General features: G+C 32.5%; 3 protein-coding genes across 4 annotated transcripts; 1 reads left to right on the top strand and 2 right to left on the bottom strand.

Moving 5' to 3' along the window:
• LOC132633640 (germin-like protein subfamily 3 member 2) lies at positions 1 to 1,257 on the bottom strand. The gene has a single exon (XM_060350171.1). The coding sequence runs from the start codon at positions 1,127 to 1,129 to the stop codon at positions 470 to 472; it is 660 nt and encodes a 219-aa protein (XP_060206154.1). The 5' UTR covers positions 1,130 to 1,257; the 3' UTR covers positions 1 to 469.
• Positions 1,258 to 8,288: 7,031 nt separating this feature from the next.
• Positions 8,289 to 14,588, top strand: LOC132629865 (protein ABSCISIC ACID-INSENSITIVE 5). Of its 2 annotated transcripts, none has more exons than XM_060345261.1 (6): positions 8,289 to 8,558; positions 11,918 to 12,509; positions 12,611 to 13,180; positions 13,396 to 13,505; positions 13,632 to 13,661; positions 14,045 to 14,588. In XM_060345261.1, the coding sequence occupies exons 2-6, from the start codon at positions 11,976 to 11,978 to the stop codon at positions 14,058 to 14,060; spliced, it is 1,260 nt and encodes a 419-aa protein (XP_060201244.1). In that variant the 5' UTR covers positions 8,289 to 8,558; positions 11,918 to 11,975; the 3' UTR covers positions 14,061 to 14,588. The 2 variants fall into 2 exon arrangements, with proteins under 2 accessions (XP_060201244.1, XP_060201243.1); XM_060345260.1 differs by having other exon boundaries at positions 8,292 to 8,558; positions 13,396 to 13,467.
• Positions 14,589 to 15,089: 501 nt separating this feature from the next.
• Positions 15,090 to 16,644, bottom strand: LOC132633641 (F-box/kelch-repeat protein At3g23880-like). The gene has a single exon (XM_060350172.1). The coding sequence runs from the start codon at positions 16,273 to 16,275 to the stop codon at positions 15,181 to 15,183; it is 1,095 nt and encodes a 364-aa protein (XP_060206155.1). The 5' UTR covers positions 16,276 to 16,644; the 3' UTR covers positions 15,090 to 15,180.
• Between the last annotated feature and the right edge of the window lie 2,265 nt (positions 16,645 to 18,909).

The following is an 18,909-nucleotide window of genomic DNA, read 5'->3' on the forward strand; positions in this document are numbered from 1 at the left end:
GGCTACGAATGGGAAAATATTTAGGAATCAAAGTGTACATAAAGAGCAGATAGTGACACACATACAATGGGAAATGAGAGAAAGGATGGATTGTTGTCAAGGGTCTAGGAAATACCGGAAGAGTAGTGTTTTTCTTCAGTCAATTTTGTAAATAGTGCTGAAGCTGCTTCATACCAGAATTTTTTCATTTTCAGGACTCAAACTCGAGACCCCTAATTGAAAGTGAAGGGATCCTATCTATCCTGCGGAACACTCGGTGGTGAAGAAAACAAATTCAAATTACAAACAATGTGTCATAAATCATGGACTACAGCTCTTTTGAAGGAAAAATTTAACAAACAAAAATAATTCATAAGCAGAAGAAGGGTAATTGAGTCCAAATTACAAAAAATAACTAAAAGATCTTATATCATTCATCTCCACTAATAGAGAGACATGAGCAATTATTAATTATGAACCCCATGACATTTTACCTTTTCAGTTTTTTGGGGAAAAACTTCCTTCTCATTACAACAATTTGCTTAAGGCTCAATCCAAAAGCCTTCTCCAAAAGTTTATCATTTATTCCAGAACCAAAAATAACTGCTGGAATTTTCATATTGCCTGGATTTTGGCTGTTGAAACACCCGAAAATCGTCGCTGGTGTCTCCCCAACGTTCATCATAAAATGTACTAGTCCCTTAGGAAAAACCATGACCTCCCCTTGTTCAATCACCTTAGAAAAAACCCGATTATTCGAGTCAACAAAACCTGAATAAACTTTCCCACGTACAATGTAGGCAATTTCAGTTGCTCTAGGGTGAAAATGAGGGGGATTTATGCCACCTATGTTCAAGTCAGCATGTACGAACGACATGCCTAAGGTGTTGAGTCCTGGAAATATCGAGGGGTTCACTGACACAGCCGCGAGGCCCGTGTCAGTGAAATTTCCCGGCGATTTTACGCCGGGAAATATGAAATCATCAGGTGCTACTAATTTGGAATTTTTGCATGGTGAAAAAATATTGTACCTTGATGGTCTAGTGTTAGGTATGCAAAAATCTTGCATAGGGTCAGGGTCAGAGGCCAATGCTAGGAAGAAAGAAGAGTAGAAGATAGTGAGTACCAAAACAAGAAGCTTTGGATACATTTTTCTTGAGTTTTAGTACTTGAATTGTTTTTTGGAAATGTGATTCTTATAGAGGGTAACATTTGATGAAATTACTTCAAATGTCCCTTCTTTTGGCAGGCAGTGAGAAACTATGTGACGTTTTTTTTTTTTTTCATTTAAAGTCTGGTTTCGTATAGGAGCCTCAATTAATTTGGATTCGCGCTGTGTAAGGCCTATTTAAACCGGAAACGCTTCCTAACAGGAATTTTTTCATACCTAGAGTAGAACCTGAAACCTATGATTAAGGGTGGAGAGATCATATTTATCCCACCACAACCCTTATCGGTAGAAATTATGTGACGTTGATTTGTGCTTTAACAAGGAGAGTATGATGGGATGAATGAGATCTCTCCACCCTTAACTAAGGAAAAAAGATCACGAATAATCACTTTTCCGTCCGCGTAGTTAAAATTGAAACTCCAATTCTGAATAATAGATAGATTATACCGAAAAAGATTGTTGCGCTTTTATTTTCATTATTACTCCTTCTATTGTGGTTGGGTACAACTCATATGTATGATGCAATTTTGAAAACCAAATAGTGGGAAATTCATGAGTACTTTCTAAACTTTTAGGCAAATCCATGAGACACTTGGAAACATTAGTTATGGTGATAGTCACTAAACAGACACACAAATAATTATTTCTAATGATTAGTTTTTCTGACTTTATTAGGTAAACGGCGCATATGTTGTTGAAATTTATGATTACAGAAATTAGTCCTATTCTTCTAAAATATAGTATATTTTAATAAAAATCATAGTCTTTTGATTTTCTTTTCCTAAATTAAATCCATAACAACAGATGCTTTATTGAACTAGTAGTTTTAATAAGATCATACGAACTGGAGTTAGTATTAAATCAAGAAACAATTATTACTGTACGCAATACGTTTTATTTTTGTATTTCATTTTTTTTATTAAAATCTTGAGACACTTTGTTTTTGTTGCTGTAAGACCCTAAATCTCATAATTTTATAAGCAAGATGTATAACTTTCTCAACGTGGCGAAGTATGCCAAACACAATAACAACATATAAACGTGTGCAACTGCTATTTTTCTATTAAAATGTTATGCACATAATATATTGCTTATAAATGATAGGAGTATTAAACAAAATATCGATTTAGTATATAAAAAAGTAAAACTTCAAGACCGCCGTATACAATTTCAAAAACTTATAAGCAATGCCGCACGCATGATTTTCGTAAGCGACAACAATATTTGAAGAAGTGAGCAAATGAATAAATCACTATAATGAGAATAATGTCTCTTGCTTATTTATGTTCAATATTTTTGTTTTGCTTATCAATCTAACTATCTATCTGTATATGTATATATGCATATCTAGTGTAAATTTTGACGAAGCGGTGTCCCATGACACCGCTTGGGGTCCGCTCTTGCTTATAAGAACTGTGATAATAACTCTACATCATTTTATGTAAAATTCTGTGTATGTCCCTGCTTTTAAAAAATAAAATAAAAAAACATGTTGATAGATGAATAGTGAAATTTTTTCAACGGGTCCAAAAATTGTTAAATCCTAGATAATGCTTTGTTACTCAAAGGGACCAGTGTGAACTGGCGTAAAGATAATTGCTGCATTTAGTTTTTGTTACTTTAATTTGATTTGTACAGTGGTGTTTAAAGTGTAAACGTAAAGCGTTGGTAAAGTTCTTTTTTGTTTTTCTTTCTAAAAGAATATTTTTGCAATTATAAATCCTGCAAAAGAACTTCCGCTTGGAGAAAAAGTTTGATTTTTAAGCAAAATTGAGGTTTTAATGATTTTTACCCTTATTATAAATCTTAAAACATCCTTCCAAAACTGAAATATCCAAACACTTAATTGCTCAATCATAACAGGCTCCCCACCTCTTCTTACTTACATTCCATTGGCCTTAATATAAAGGGGAAAGGACACAAATGGTCGTTGGGCCATAAATAATTTCATGCGCTGGCCATCTATTTTTAAATCCAAAAATTAGCTCATAAATTATTTCATCCGGTAGCCAAAATCTGTAGCAAGCCTTAAAAAGTCGTCACTAAAGGCTGGGTGGTCCAACAGCCCCATTGCTTTTAAAAAATAAAAAAGTCAGACTTTGTCGCCACTAAAGGGCTGTCAGAAAAATCAGACTTTTTAGTGGCAATTAAAAAAGTCGTCATTAAAGGTTAAATATCCTAAAGCATGTATAATATGTGTATATTTAGTAAGAAATATCCCAAAAAACTCTGAGGCGATTTTTGTATATAATATGTATCGTTTGCGTATTAAAATATGTATCAGTACCTATCTGTAATGTATAGAAACTATATAAAATATGAATCACTAAGGTATGTATCATTTTTGTATATAATAGGTATCATTTGTGTATATAATGTGTATTGAATAGAAAATTGTATCATTTTTGTATAGAAAGCGTATATATAATTTCAGCATGTGTACATAAACTATATCAGTCTTATATAGAAAGTGTATCATACGTATAAAAATAGAAATCGTATCATTGTGGTATATACTATGTATCACTATTGTATATGTTAAAAATAAATATCATATCATTATTGTATAATAAATGTATAATTAACGTATAATCTATTTATAATATATGTATAATTAATTCCAGCATATGTATATAAAATGTATAATTCTTGTATAAAAGTGTATATATAATTCCAACATATATATATATGCTGTAGCAGCCCTTTATTGGCGACTAAGTCTTTTTTTTTTAAGCGTCTGGGCTGTTGGGCCGGCCAGCCTTAGCATTATTTTGGGCCGAACGGACACCTAGTGAAATTAAGCCCAAACAGTAATTAAATGTGAGATTAGTTTAGCTGAGTGGACACACAGTGTCCTTTTTCCTTTCCTAATTGGGTCACACATCAAAGAAAAAAAGAGTATTAATTGCTCTAAAGTTATGATATAAGTGTGTATAAATTTGAACCCAAAAGAAAAAGTGGCTACAAATTTGATAATTTGGTTTGCACAAATCTTACCACTGAAAAATATTACTCCCTCTATTTCAATTTATGTGAACCTATTTCCTTTTTAGTCTGTGCTAATAAAAATGACCTCTTTCCTAATTTGAAAACAAATTCACTTTATGAGATGATTTACAGCCACACAAATATTCAAGACTTATTTTGAACTATAAATTTCAAAAGTTTTCACTCTTTCTTAAATGACGTGTCCAATCAAGTGGATTCACATAAATTAAAACAGAGGGAGTAGTAAAAAACTGTCAAATGTAAGATACAGATGGAGTCCACATGGCCAGGGAGTACTCCAAAAGCCAGTAGGAACAACGAAGTAATTAAGTGGGGCCCGCATTTCATAGAAACCTGTCAAAACAGGAAATAGTACAAACATGACATCATGAGGTACAACAGATTCAAAGCACATAAATCCTGAATTTCCCAACCTACCCTCATTAGCAAGAACAAAGAATATACGAAAAGCCTAAAATACCCCTGCTAGAAGCACAAATGTCAACGAACAAGTGTGTGCTTCTAGACTCTTATATTTTAAGCAGTAATAGTAACTAGTCACTTCTGTTTTTGGTATTGTCAGTTTGTCACCATAGGAAAAGGAATCTTTATACAAATAGCCAAGCAGCTAACTAACCAAATATTCATGCTGAATTATTCAATCAATTCGTGGACCTGTTTGATCCATCCATTCTCACATAAAGGACTTGATATATCATGGAAGAAAGGGCCAATAAGTTGTACCAGATATCATGAGTACCAACATGCAAATTTGGGTGCCACAAAAGTTACTCAATCGAATAATGCTTGATGACATATGCAAGATTTTCACTTACTTATCCTTACTATTTATTTTTCTTAGTATGTATCATAGAGTATACATTGATTTTGCACCATTATACACATATTATATATGAATTTTATATTTATTCATCAATTATTTTTAATTTAAGCCGTTGGATAGACAACCATTTAAATTAATTCTTCGTAGAAAAATTCTCTAGAATAGTCTCTTTGTATACTATGTTCGTCATGTACTACTCCATCTGTTCTAAACTGATATGTTGTATTTCATTATAGAAATCAAATTGACCACTATATATAAAAAGAGACAGATTTAGGGTTTGACCTTTATAAGTTCAGATTTCAAATTTTACTACATATCTTCTAATTTATTGTGTTCAAGATATATTATATGTATTTAATTAATATTTTTTTAACAAATGCATAAAATCTTTTTCCAAACTATTAAGTTCGGATAAATCTGTTGCATCTTCACTAGATCTGCCTCGGAATATAAGTAATCCAAAGACATGCCAAAGTGTATGAATGATCTTGAGATTGACTGTTCACGACTAAACCATGCTACTTTTTTTCTTTTTTCCTTTTAATAACAAACAAAGTATATTTGAAGTTAATACTAGACGCTGCATCTTTGATAGGAAGATGTAGATTAACCCAAAAAAATAACATAGGATGATGTAGAGACACTGGGACACACATGTGCATTAAAAAGAAATATAAACATTACTTCTTTTATGTAAGAGTATAATTTTTACTAAGCCCTTGCTGTTATTTTTTGTGTTTACTAATTCTTTAATTCTAATATCGTACCTGATATGTTTAAGTAGGCATGTGCACGAATCGGTTCGGTTCGGTTTTGGCCATCACCGAGTTGAAATTTCGAATTTCGACTTTGTAAAATTCTCAACCAAACTCGATCCATTCTAGGTTCAATTCGATTCATTTTTTATTATTTCGGTTCGGTTACACAAATCGATTTGTGCGGTTTATTCGAAATTTAAACAAGTAACTATTTCATTTCAGTTTTAGAGTAAACATAACAAAAAATAATGAGATCCTAAATTTGCAGCCTTATAACTAAGACATTAACCAAGAAAAAACAATAAACTTGCAAGCATAATAACATATAAATAGCAAAACAAGAGCTTGACAACTTGTGCAAGCATATAAATCCACCAATACCACATTACATATACCAAATTAATAATCCAGCATCTTGCAACTTGCAAGCAGACAAGCATAATAACTCAGTTTGCATCCTCAAAAAAATAAAAGAAACTCTAATTTGTACAGGTTAAGATCAAAGAACAAACAAAGCCATGGGTGAAGGCAATGTACAAAAAGGCAAAGATGGCTCGTGAGAAGAACGCTGAAAAGATGAAAGACCAAAAGGGAAGTCAGCTTGAGGCCAACAAGAAGGCTATGAATATCCAGTGCAAGGTGTGCATGCAGAAATTCATTTGCACCCCTTCTGAAGTAAATAAATATTACTTCACTATAAAGTATTAAGCGTATATATAGTTAGACTATTAGAGTATTAGTCATATTAGTCACTAGTGGCATATAAATTTAGTTTGTTCGGGTCTGTTCAGTTAATAATTGAAGCCAACCATATCCGAACTGTTAAACCGTAATATTTTACAATTGCATTTGTAAATCGAAATCTAATCGTATTATCCAAATTGAATTATCCGAATTGTTTCGAATCGGTTCAGAAATTCGGATTGAACCGATTTGTGCACAGGCCTATGTTTAAGTTCACATGATTCAAAGATATTTTAATATACAGTCAAGGCTCTCTTTAACAACATCGTTGGATCCGAAAATTTTCAGCTGTTATAGAGAATAACTGTTATACACCTATAACAGCATTGACATTTAAATAATATTTTGCTGTCATAGGCAAAAAAGATGCATAAAATCTAATTTTTATTTTTAATTGTCAAATTCTAAGCTTAATCACACTTTGTATAACGAAGGAAAATCATTTAATGATGAAAATATATATATATATATATATTCATATAATATTTTTTTTGTTGTAATAGTGTTTAAATGATCAAATATTTTATCAAAATCTCTACACTTATTATTGGTAATCATGAATATTCTTTTTTTTTTAAAGATGGTTAATTATTATATTACCAAAAAAAGAAGATACCTGTTATATGAGGGTAAATTTTGCAAAGAGTGTACTGTTATAAAGTTAGATGTTGTTGTTATAGGTGAAATGTTATTATAGAGAAGTAAAATATAACATAAAAAATCGATTTCTAAAAAAGTTGGTTGTTATCAGGGGCGGTCCTATGTGGTTTCAAGTGGGTTCATATGAACCCACTTCGTTGAAAAATAACACTGTATATACATGTATATTTAATCTGTTTTTAAAAAATATATATGTATATACAGTGTTATTTATATATTTTTTTATATATTGAACCCACTTGGTAAAAATCCTAGGTCCGCCATTGATTGTTATAGAAATGTGTTGTTATATGCGGATGCCGTTATAGAGAGGTCTGAATGTACTGTATCAACCATTAATTTATTATAGGATTTGAAAGAAGTTCTTTCTTACTTAAATTTCATGCATAATTAAGCTAAAATGAACGTACTTAGTATAAGATAAGGAATCGATTGAGCGATTGGGTCTTTTGATAGCTAGTTAGAGTTATTAAGATATTAGCAATATACGTTATTTATGTGTTAGTTATTGCATCTTTTATTTTGAATAAAATAATAAATAGATTCACTCATAACTTTTATATATATATATATATATATATATATATATATATATATATATATATATATATATATATATATATATATTAATTATGAAGATTTCTAAATTACAAATCAAATACTATACTTATTTTTAAATCACTTATCTTTTAATTACTACACTTATGTAAGATTTAATAGCTGCATCACTCACTTTCAAACCACCTACCAAAACGATGCCTTACAGTTAAAGTAAAAATTCACGTAACCCACTAAGTGGACCAGTTCCTTGGGCTATATTTAGGATAAGGACCCTCCCTATAATAAGTGAGACAATGAAAACATGCAAAAGTACTTTCAGTAGTAGTACTATAGAAGAAGGTACACACAATTATTTGTAAACTTTAACCCTTCGATAAACAAAAACAAAAAAGAACAAAAACAAAAAGGGATACGTGTAGAAGTAGGGAGAAAGAAGAACCTAAACAACGATTGCGAACAAACACCTGTCAAATACGTGTCGATCTCTCCATGCATATCCCCACAAGTTTCCTATCTTTAGTATTGGTTTTTTTTAGACTTTCAATTATTTCTATGTATATATTTTCACCCTTTTGCTTACGTATTCTGAAAAATGGACCCCACTTAACACCCCTAACCCTGTGCAAATTCAGACACAAAACAAAAACCTGGTCTTTTGAATAAATGTGACCAAAATGGAGACTACGTACATAGTATCTTCTTGGTTGTGTTCTTTTGTTCTTCTTCTTATACATAAATGATCTTGTCTTTCTATAGTACAAAAATGGCTGCTCTTTTATTGTTTCTGTTATGATGATATCTTCTTTAAGAGACTGAAAGCTTGGTGAAGCTGAAAAACAATCAAGAAAAGGTAACTAGCTCTATTTACTTGATTTATCATTTTCTTGATTTTATTGAGCTTTGCAGTTGTTTTTGTTTATTATTTTTCATTAGCTAATAAGCTGTTGAGCCTAAGATTTGATAAAATGAAACTCTCAACACTATGTTTCGTACTGTGTGTGCATTTTTATATTTTTTGGTGTGTGTGGGGTGAGGGGATTGAGAATTATGTGCTCTTCATTAAGGGGTCGTTTGATTAATGATTAGATGCAATATGAGGATTGGCAGAGCTAAAATTGTCATTAAATATATTCAACAATCTCTCGGGTACATAAAAAATTTGACCTATTATATATAGTATGATTTTTTGGCAAAGGTTTCGGATGAACCCCGCCCTCTATCTCTGCCCTGACTACGAATAGTAGAGGAGGCATAATTGTTACCAATAGATTTAACATCTACTCTATGTATATAAATTGACTTTGTACATACGTGTAGTTACACTGAATATGTTGTTGTTGACCTAGTATATGTATGATTTTCCGAAGAACAGATTTGGGCAAGATCCTTTCCACCCTTATAGCTCTGCCTTATGGGAATAACAAATAATGCATGGATGGTTATACTATGGTAATATGGGACTGTTATTTAGGGATTAGCTATTTTAAGGGCATTTTTATATTTAGAAGGAGTTTTTTTTTTTTTTTGGGAAAGATCAAGATAATTATAGCTAGGATTTCACTTGAATTGCAAGATTGTGAACTAGTTCATGCCACTATCACTTTCATCGTAATGCTAACAATCTACTTTTAGTAGTATTTCTTTATTAGTAGGACTAAACAATTGAAGGAAAAAAAAAACTGTATTTTAGATCTGCCCAATAAAAAACCATTAAACAAAAGTGGTAAGTTCCCAAAGTATTGCCGACGCATACCAAAGAATATGTTCCTGTTTTAGTAGTGCACTTTGATTAGACCCACAAAGTTAATTTGTTGCTTTTGAGGGTAATAGGCCTCCCTTTTCCTTCACATTGACATTTCTAGCCAAATTTTGTATAAAATATTTTAAGTTTTATGCACTAATCGTTAAAAAAATATTTGCATAATCAGATCTTTTAAAAAATAATAGGTTTAATTATAGTAATTCTATTTAATAAAAACAATGATTGATAGCCTTGAATAAATATAAGTGATCTGCAATGATAGGTTGCATTGGTTGTGTAAAGTCTTTGCACTATCAATATGCATAAATTGTTTGTACCGTCTTTATCTTCTGTATAGTGAAGATCTTGATTTTTCACATTATTGGTGCAATTTGACCTTTTGTGATTTGGAGACTGTTTCAATTTGTTTGAACCTATTTTTTTAATTCGTGTCAAAATGAATGACCTCTTTCCTAATTTAGAAACAAATTCACTTTATGAATGATTTATAACCACACAAATTTTGAAGGCTTATTTTGAATCACAAATTTCAAAAGTCTTCTCTCTTTCTTAAATGTCGTGCCCAGTCAAATGAGTTCAAATTGAAACGGAGGGAGTATTTGTTTTTGGAATGACCTAATAATATAAAAATTATTATACTGTAAGTGTATAGTAAGTTAAAACCATAAATACTGTTATCGTGCTTCCATCAACCGATATATCAGGCTGTCTTTCTTAATATACTAGACGGCGTATGCCCGTGTTCACTTTGGATTATAGTGTATCTATGTGTATGTAGTTGTGTTTGGATAGTGATAATATATATGTGTATATATATATATATATATATATATATATATATATATATATATATATATATATATATATATATATATATATATACTCAAAACACGATTAATATAACATTTTAGTTTGTGCTCCGTATCTAAAACTTTATTATATTAGTGTTTGCTATGAATACAAAGTCAGCAAAAATTTATTAATACTTTTTAAAAGAGAAGACTTGTTTAAAAAGCAACTATTTTTCTCTTTTTGAAATAAAATAATAACAATATTTAAGCATCGGTTGATACTTTAAATTTTAATTCGATTAATTTAAAGGTGTAAAATACTTATTATTTTTTATCAAATTTTGATTTGGATAATTCTAATTCAAATTATTAAATTAATTTTACATGTTTAAAACGAAATAAAGTAGAAATTTGATTTTCAATTTAACCGAAGAAATACTATTTTTTGGTTCTGGTAAATATTCTCGATTTAGCTCATTTTACTTGTCATGTTATCTTTTGCATGGTTTGTTAAGGAAACGTCAATTAATTCATTCGATATTATTTTTTCTTTTACGGCATTAATCTCTTTTCACATTTAGAGTAAGAATAAAAATGAAAAAATAATTAAATTCTATCTTATTTTAAAATATAAATATTTTAAGTATATTTATTTTAGTAAACATAACAAATAAATGGCATGGCTGAATAGCAAATACAACAGTTCAATATCTAGATTAGATCTTAGGATAATATAAAAAATAAAAAAAATTGTATGGTTTGGCTACTTAACGTTTTGAAGAAAAGCAATAATATGGGTCCATGTTTTTTGTTGTACAATAATTTCATTTGCTCCCACTAATGGGTTGATACGCATGTGACAATGAATCTATCATTATTGACTTAATGGGATACTTTAAAAATTACACGAATATCATTTGATTTTTTAATATGGGGTGTACTTTTTTTTTTTACATTATTTGTTTTTTTAATATGAGATCTATTTTTTTTTATATTATTTTATTTTGCTAATATAGGTGGCGATGATAATTTTTTTTAATTGCTTGGTGTTTAGTATGAGGTCTTTTTTTTTTTTTTTGGAACGGACGACCATCCAGGTATAGAAACCCTAAACTTACGTTTCTATATAGTAGTAAAGCAGTGTGTGTGTTTTATTTGCTGCTGGCCATAAAGTTTGACTTTGCTTTATTGACACTATAACCTTTGAACCATAGGGGGCCTCCTAGCCAGATTCTTATATTTGTACAATTATTTAGGGAGTTGGAGTAGGGGCCTATACACTAAAGTTCAAAACCTTAGATTTGTAAAGGCAAGGGGGAATAAATTATTGTAAAATTTCTATTCTACATCAAGACATTATATGCGGGCTCAGAATTTAAAAATTATGAGTTCGAGTTTGTAATTTTACCACATCCCATCTGATTTACCTGGTTTAAAGTTTATTATTTGTACTTTTAATGGATTTTTTGTAAGCTGAGTTTTCTTAAATTATTAGAGGGTATGATGCTAGATTTTTGACTAAATTTATCTCTCCCTCAAACTCTGTATCATTATGAGTTTGATATATTTGCCATGACATGTAAACTTCATATTGAATTTTCCAACTTACAAGTATCAACATTTCTTTTGTTCAAAGTTTGACACGACGAATTTCAGGTTACACTTGATCAAGGCATAAAGGAATTTAACTGTAAGTAGGAAAAGAAGTCACAAAATGAGCGGACCAGAATCAGAGATGGTTTCACAAGATGGAGTTCAATCACCATTACAGCCAGACCAAAACCAGCACAAGAACCATCCGTTCCCGTCCCTCGGTCGACAATCCTCCATCTACTCCCTCACGCTCGATGAATTCCAACACACCCTTTGCGAGAGCGGTAAGAATTTCGGGTCAATGAACATGGATGAATTCCTCAACAGCATTTGGACCGCCGAAGAAAACCAAGCGCACGCCCACACTCACGGGCCCGCACATTCTCACGCTCATAGCCAGGTGGCGAGTACAGGGGAAGCCACTAGCACCCCACATTTTGCATTAGGACAGAGCAATGTTTCGCTGGAGAAAGCTATTGTCAAGCAGCCAAGCTTGACAAGACAGGGCTCGCTTACGCTTCCTGCACCGTTGTGTCGTAAAACTGTAGACGAAGTTTGGTCTGAAATTCATAAGAGCCAACATGAGCAGCAGCAACAGAACAACGGTAACAAGGACAGCGTACAGAACACCAGTAACAATTCCACTCAACGACAGGTATGGAACTATTATTATTATTATTATTATGAGCTCAAAGGAAGAAATGAAAGATTCCAACTTGTTTGGGACTGAGGCGTAATTGTTGTTGTTGTTGACAGGTTACGTTCGGTGAAATGACGCTCGAGGATTTCTTGGTTAAAGCAGGGGTCGTACGCGAACACGGTAATAATGCCGCCCCTGCACCACCTCAGCAGCAATCATATATGATGTATCAAAACAGCACCAATCCCGCTATGGCCACTATGGCCCGGCCCGTAATCAGCCTCGGTGGAGTCACGCCCGGTGTTGGTATTCCTGGTTATCCGCCACTTCCACTTCCACAAACCGGGGTGGTCGAGGCGCCCGTGTACCCGGTAAGCATGACAAGGGGCGGAGGATTCCCGCAACAATCGACGCCCGTATACGGTGGAAGAATGGGAAATGGTAGCGGGGTTGGGTACGGGCAAGTGCAAGGGGTAGCCGGGATGGCGACGCCATTAAGTCCTGTGTCATCGGATGGATTATGCGTTAATCAAATCGATAGCGGGGGCCAATATGGGTTGGAGATGTCCATAAGAGGCGGGCGAAAACGCGTAATAGACGGTCCGGTAGAGAAAGTTGTTGAAAGAAGGCAAAGGAGGATGATCAAGAACAGAGAATCAGCAGCAAGATCAAGAGCACGAAAACAGGTCAGTAATTTAATTCCATACCCCTTAATTTCTACATTGTTTGGACTCTCCAAATATGTCGACAGCACCCGTGTTGGATTCTTGAAAAATGCACAACTTTTGGAGGGTCCAGCGCGGACCTGGCGACATTTTTTGAAGAGTCTGAGCAATATAGTTTAACTTCACTATCCTAATTATAAATTGGCCTATTTGATGATTAATTTTTTCTGGTGCAGGCTTATACTGTAGAACTTGAGGCAGAACTGAACCAACTAAAAGAAGAAAATGCACATCTAAAACAGGCCCTGGTAGTAAATATATTATCAGAAATTTCCTTAATTTTGGAGTATGGTTTTATTGTCCATTCAGACTGAATTATTATTACTTTATATTATTGTTGCTATGTATAATTCTAACATTTCATATCATGAACTTTATAATGTTGTTTTCTTGTTTTCGTTTTTTCCTGCAGGCGGAGCTTGAGAGGAAAAGGAAACAACAGGTAATTACAATTAGTCATACATTAATAGAGTTTATTGTCTAAACGGTCACTGAACTATTGGTGGGTATTGGGTCGGAAAGTGATATAATGACGTGTCACCTGATTTTTTTGGTGGGGTATTGGGCGGGATAGAAGGTTTTTAGTTGGATTGAGCTTAAAGTGCTTATTTTTGGCTTAAAATCTAGTGGCAACGTCATTAAAAAGTGGCCAGATATATCATTTTCCGACTTGAGTGACACTGAGGGACTTCCAAATTCAATAGTTAAAGTGATTGTTTAGGCGATGAGCACCACATTATAGGGAGTTTAGTCATTGAATAAGATGTTAATTTTGCTTATTAAATTTATTATTGACTTTAACTAAGACTTGTTTTGTGGCATCAGTACTTCGATGAAGTGAAAATGAAAGTGCAAACGAAGGGGCAAAGGGCGAACGACAAATTAAGAGGGATGAGGAGGAGTTTGAGTTGCCCTTGATGACAAAATGATCAAAACACAGAAGTGTGCACTTCTTGCAGAAGAGCAAATGTTCTGTGCTAGCTGATGATGAAATGGTTCGTTGCAATTCCGTTGATGTTCTTAGCCGGGTAATTGTACTACTGCAACGGAGTAGGCGAAAAGCTAAGCAGACGAACATGCACTTGCTTTTTAGCAAAAGCTGGAGTCTTTTGAAGTGCAACGTTTGGTTTCGAATATATATGTAGTAGGGGTAGTGTTGAGTGAATTAGTGAGTTTTTATCTTTTCTTCTCGAGCTATAGACGAAGACGGATACAGTGTACGAGTTATAGGTTCAGTCGAACTTTATAATTTTGTTCCGAGCCTGCATGTGTTTAAAGAAAGTCACTATTTAGTAGAACTAATAAATTGTAACTCAGTAAAGCACATCAGCAGTGGTAGTAACACTTTGAACTCGAACTCTTAAAAGTTTGGATGGTTTCGTCTCTTATTATAGATATATTTTCATTCGAGCCAAGTGAGACAAAACGATTAAAGATGATATTTTTCACTTAATTACGGTGAAATATGTGAACATATAAATATCTATTTATTTTGGTTCTCCAGCAGTATTTGGTATTAGAGTTCCACGCTGAAGGGTAAGCGCTTTTTAACGGCGGCTACTCGAATTTTAGACCTTTAATTAAAGAATGAAGGAGTATTTATCATTTTATCACAACTCTTGTTGATCATAAATTTCTATTAAGAATGCTAGTCTGATCATAGAGGGAGGAAGGAAGGAAATGGTTCGATATAACTCTTTTCTTATGTTTTATTCTAAAATCTCTACGTACAGAAATAAAAACCTCTTGACATAAAGTTAGGACAAAGTTGTAATGGACTACCAAAAATGTTATGCCTTGTCACATAATGTTATATTGCCATTCAAACTTTTTCAATAAATAAGTACCTAGGAGCTTTCTTGAATAAATAAAGGGGTAAAAATAAATAAACAAATAGAAATAAATAAGTGGTGGAGCAAGAGTGAAAATGATAGCCATATTTATCATTCATCAACAATAAACTAAATTACAAATGGGTTCTTTTTTAATGAGACTAAGCTTTCTTTGTAAGCAAAAGCTTGCAAAGAGTAGCCATTTCTCTGGTGGCCAAGAACTCTATTTTTCTTTAGACAAGGATCAAATATGTCCAATTGCCATGTTACAACTTCAAGAAAAACTTCCCCATTATTTCCATATCCAAGTGACCTCTTGATATTTAAAAAAGGGCCAATTCTCACTTTATTTGCCCAATAGCCTTCTTTCTCCATGACCCATATGTCAATACATGTTTCTCTGCCAACAATTATTGGCTCATAAATGTACATAGCAATGAAATCATTGAACAATGATAAATCCCATTGTTTTGACGTAAATGACTTTGGTGTTTGAATCTCTACAATTGTGTCATTGCTCATATCAAATGCAAAGATTTTATCATTTTGACATGCTCTCCAGTAATAAAATCCATTCAAGTATGTGTTACCACTTGACTTGACCATGTCACGACTAGAAACGCTGAATTCTTCGAAATTTTTCCAAGAATTTGTACTTAGTGTATAGACCGAAATAATCGTAGGCACATGCCAGTCTTCAGAATATACATCCCAGTAATCTCTCATCCAGACGACTTTATAGTCACCACTGGAGGGTTCGATTCCGAAACCAAATTTATATGAAGACAAACAAAATGAAGGGCAATTTAGGGGTTGTGAAATTGGGAGAGGCTTAAATTCTTTAGTAGAAAGGTTCCATAGTGCAACTTCTTCTTGATCATTGTAAAGCAAAAATAAACCATTTAAAGGACCAAGAACTTCCCATAAATGTGTAGATGTGTTTAAAACATCTTGGTACAAGTGGGATTTTGCAACTAATTGGTTTTGTTCATCGAACAAAGTGAAACCAGATTTCATTGTATCAAGAAAATAATGATGAACAAAATAACTTGTGGGGTTGTTGATATGGTGAAGGTGTTTTTGAATGAAAACTGGATTTTCAATTAAAACATACCAATTCTTGGAGACACACTTGAGTTGTAGGAGAGATTTTACGGGCAATCTTGACAAAATCTCCATCACTAAATCTTCTGGTAAGTCACTAAAATGTGTTCTTTTCACCATTCTTGCTTCTTCCAAGAAACTTCAATCGTTCTATAAAATAAAGGAAAAAGAACAAGAAAAAGAAATATTGTGATGATATGGAGAGTTAATTTGAAGGGGAATGTATGTATATATACACAAATGTACACACTTACACGTATACATGTTTGTGGTGAAATGAATATCAGCCATAGGTCTCCAGGGTGGGGTTTCATATAAATGGATTTAAGCCATTATACCCATAATATAAAAAAAATTAATTTAAAAAAAAAAAAAAAAACACAAATGCTCACAGCAGGCAAAATAATTACCTGAAAATGCCCCTTTACTTTCAGGATCCCAAAACTATTTACCCGGATGCCCCTAAAACTATGATACCAACATTATATCAATCTATCTCTATATATTATGATAGTATCATAGAGGACTTCTTTCATTTATTCAAAAACACTCACTAACCCTCTATGAAACTCATATGGTATATATAATATACTGACAGAAAATCATGAAGATCATGTTCATTTATTCAAAAAACACATTTTCTGCAAAAACTTATATGATACCATCATCTTATATACATATACTGAGATGGTATCAAGGAGGACTGCTTCAGTCCTTCAATAAGACACTCCTCGATCTTCTATGATACCATCATGGCATATACCATATACTGAGATGATATTATGAAGAAAGGGTTTGGGGCTAGGGGGTACTCGGGTAAATATTTTCGGCGGGACTAGGTAGAAGCGAAATTAATTTATGAGGGAGCATGCCTAGGTAAATAGTTTTCCCTTTATGGGTATTTTATGTTGTTTTCCCTAAAAAATTGCAAAGAAATTTATTTATAAGAACTTAATAAGTGACCTGATTGTATAAATATTTATTTTCCATTAATACATATAAATTAAAACTCTACATAAATATACGTGTGTGTTTACATAATAGCCATAGGTTTCAAGATACCTATCTGGCTATCAAAAGGAGAAGAGGCGACATAATTCTTACCTAACATTTAATCATCATGATAGAACGGAAATGAGATAGCTAAATTGAAAGGGACCAACCCCTCCAACCACCCCATATTTGTTAATTTAATTAAGACTTGGTTAAGATAAATTAAGACTTGGCTAAGATCAACTTGTTTCTTAAACAAGGGGTTGGAGTATTAGTTTAATCCAAATTGAAATATTTCTTGTTTTATTCACCCACTCCCTCCCCACCTTCCATATTTGTTAAGTTAATTAATATGGCTAACATAACTTAAGACTTGGTTAAATCAACTTATTTCATAAACAAGGGGTTGGAATATTAGTTTAATTCAAATAAAAATGTTTCTTTTGTTTTATTCACAGCGCCTCTCCATGTTTATTAAGACACTTAGTCATAATAGATTACGACTCGATTAAGATCAACTTGTTTCCTACACAAAATATACTAACGATATATATATATAACTTAAATTCAGTTTAGCCTACCTTAGCTTAGTTATTATTCTCCTAATCAGTGTATTTACCTATTTACGTTCAAGGTGTGCATGCATATGAATTTATGCGTCGTATAACATGTAATAGACGAAATTAAATTAAAGAGGATTATTAGAAATTTAAATTACGTTTCATAAAATTGTGTGAAGAGATTTTTGAAATCAAATCAGCAAAAAACATTTGCTAATAATAAACATTTTTAAACCTTATAATTTCAGTTTAGTTTGTGCAAAAATTAAAGATGGTGGGGGGAGACAACAAGGGGTTTTTATGAATAAAAGTACAAGAAACAAACCAGTTTTAATATTCATAAATAAAAGAATCGTTTAGTTATAATAGTATACGGTCGATTAATTAATTAAGTGGATGTCAATTGTCTACTAGTGGCATGAACACAACAAAGAAACAGAAAAAGAAAAGAAAAAACAGTAATATTGTTTTTAGAGAAAATTATAGAAGTTCTCTTATTTTGGAGGTACGTTTAAGAGGGTCAAATATTTAATAAACTATAGTTATTAAATTTCATAAAAATATGAGGGAAAAAAAGTATTCAAGGGACCTCACATTTGAAAATTTACTGTTTCTGCTATCTTTGGTCTATTTTTGGCACTTGATATAGTTTTAGATGCAGTTTCTGTTATATATGATCTGTTTCTAGTGTTTGGTGTAAAACATTTTATTGCTATTCTTAGGATTTTGTTGACTCCCAACACATACGCAAGTATACGTGGTCGTCAAGTAATATAGTGACTTTTAAAGTCGGTTATCGTATCCACAGAGACTTATAATCAACGGTTCAACGAAAATATACTATCGCCACTAATTATGCAAGTAAATAACAGGATGTTTGTTTAGGTTACTAAATAAAGCAAAAAGTAAATAAATACTACTTATGTGAACAATTTGTAACGACCGTGGTTATAGATTGAGTTTATCACAGAGAGAAGACATTCCAGGGTTACGGCACTATCGTATTCATGTTATGCATGCGCTATCATTGACTCTTATTCTTTATCGAGTTACTGCTTGACAGGGTTAATTTTATGACTACGAATCTCTCGAGTTCTCTAGTCACCTATTCGTATTACTTTCACGCCTATATCTCTATGGTCATGAACATTCATACAAATGCATTCATCACTCCTGTATATCAACCAAGTAGGGCGACTAG

Source organism: Lycium barbarum, chromosome 3 (assembly GCF_019175385.1).
Source record: "Lycium barbarum isolate Lr01 chromosome 3, ASM1917538v2, whole genome shotgun sequence".
Taxonomy (NCBI): Eukaryota; Viridiplantae; Streptophyta; class Magnoliopsida; order Solanales; family Solanaceae; genus Lycium; species Lycium barbarum.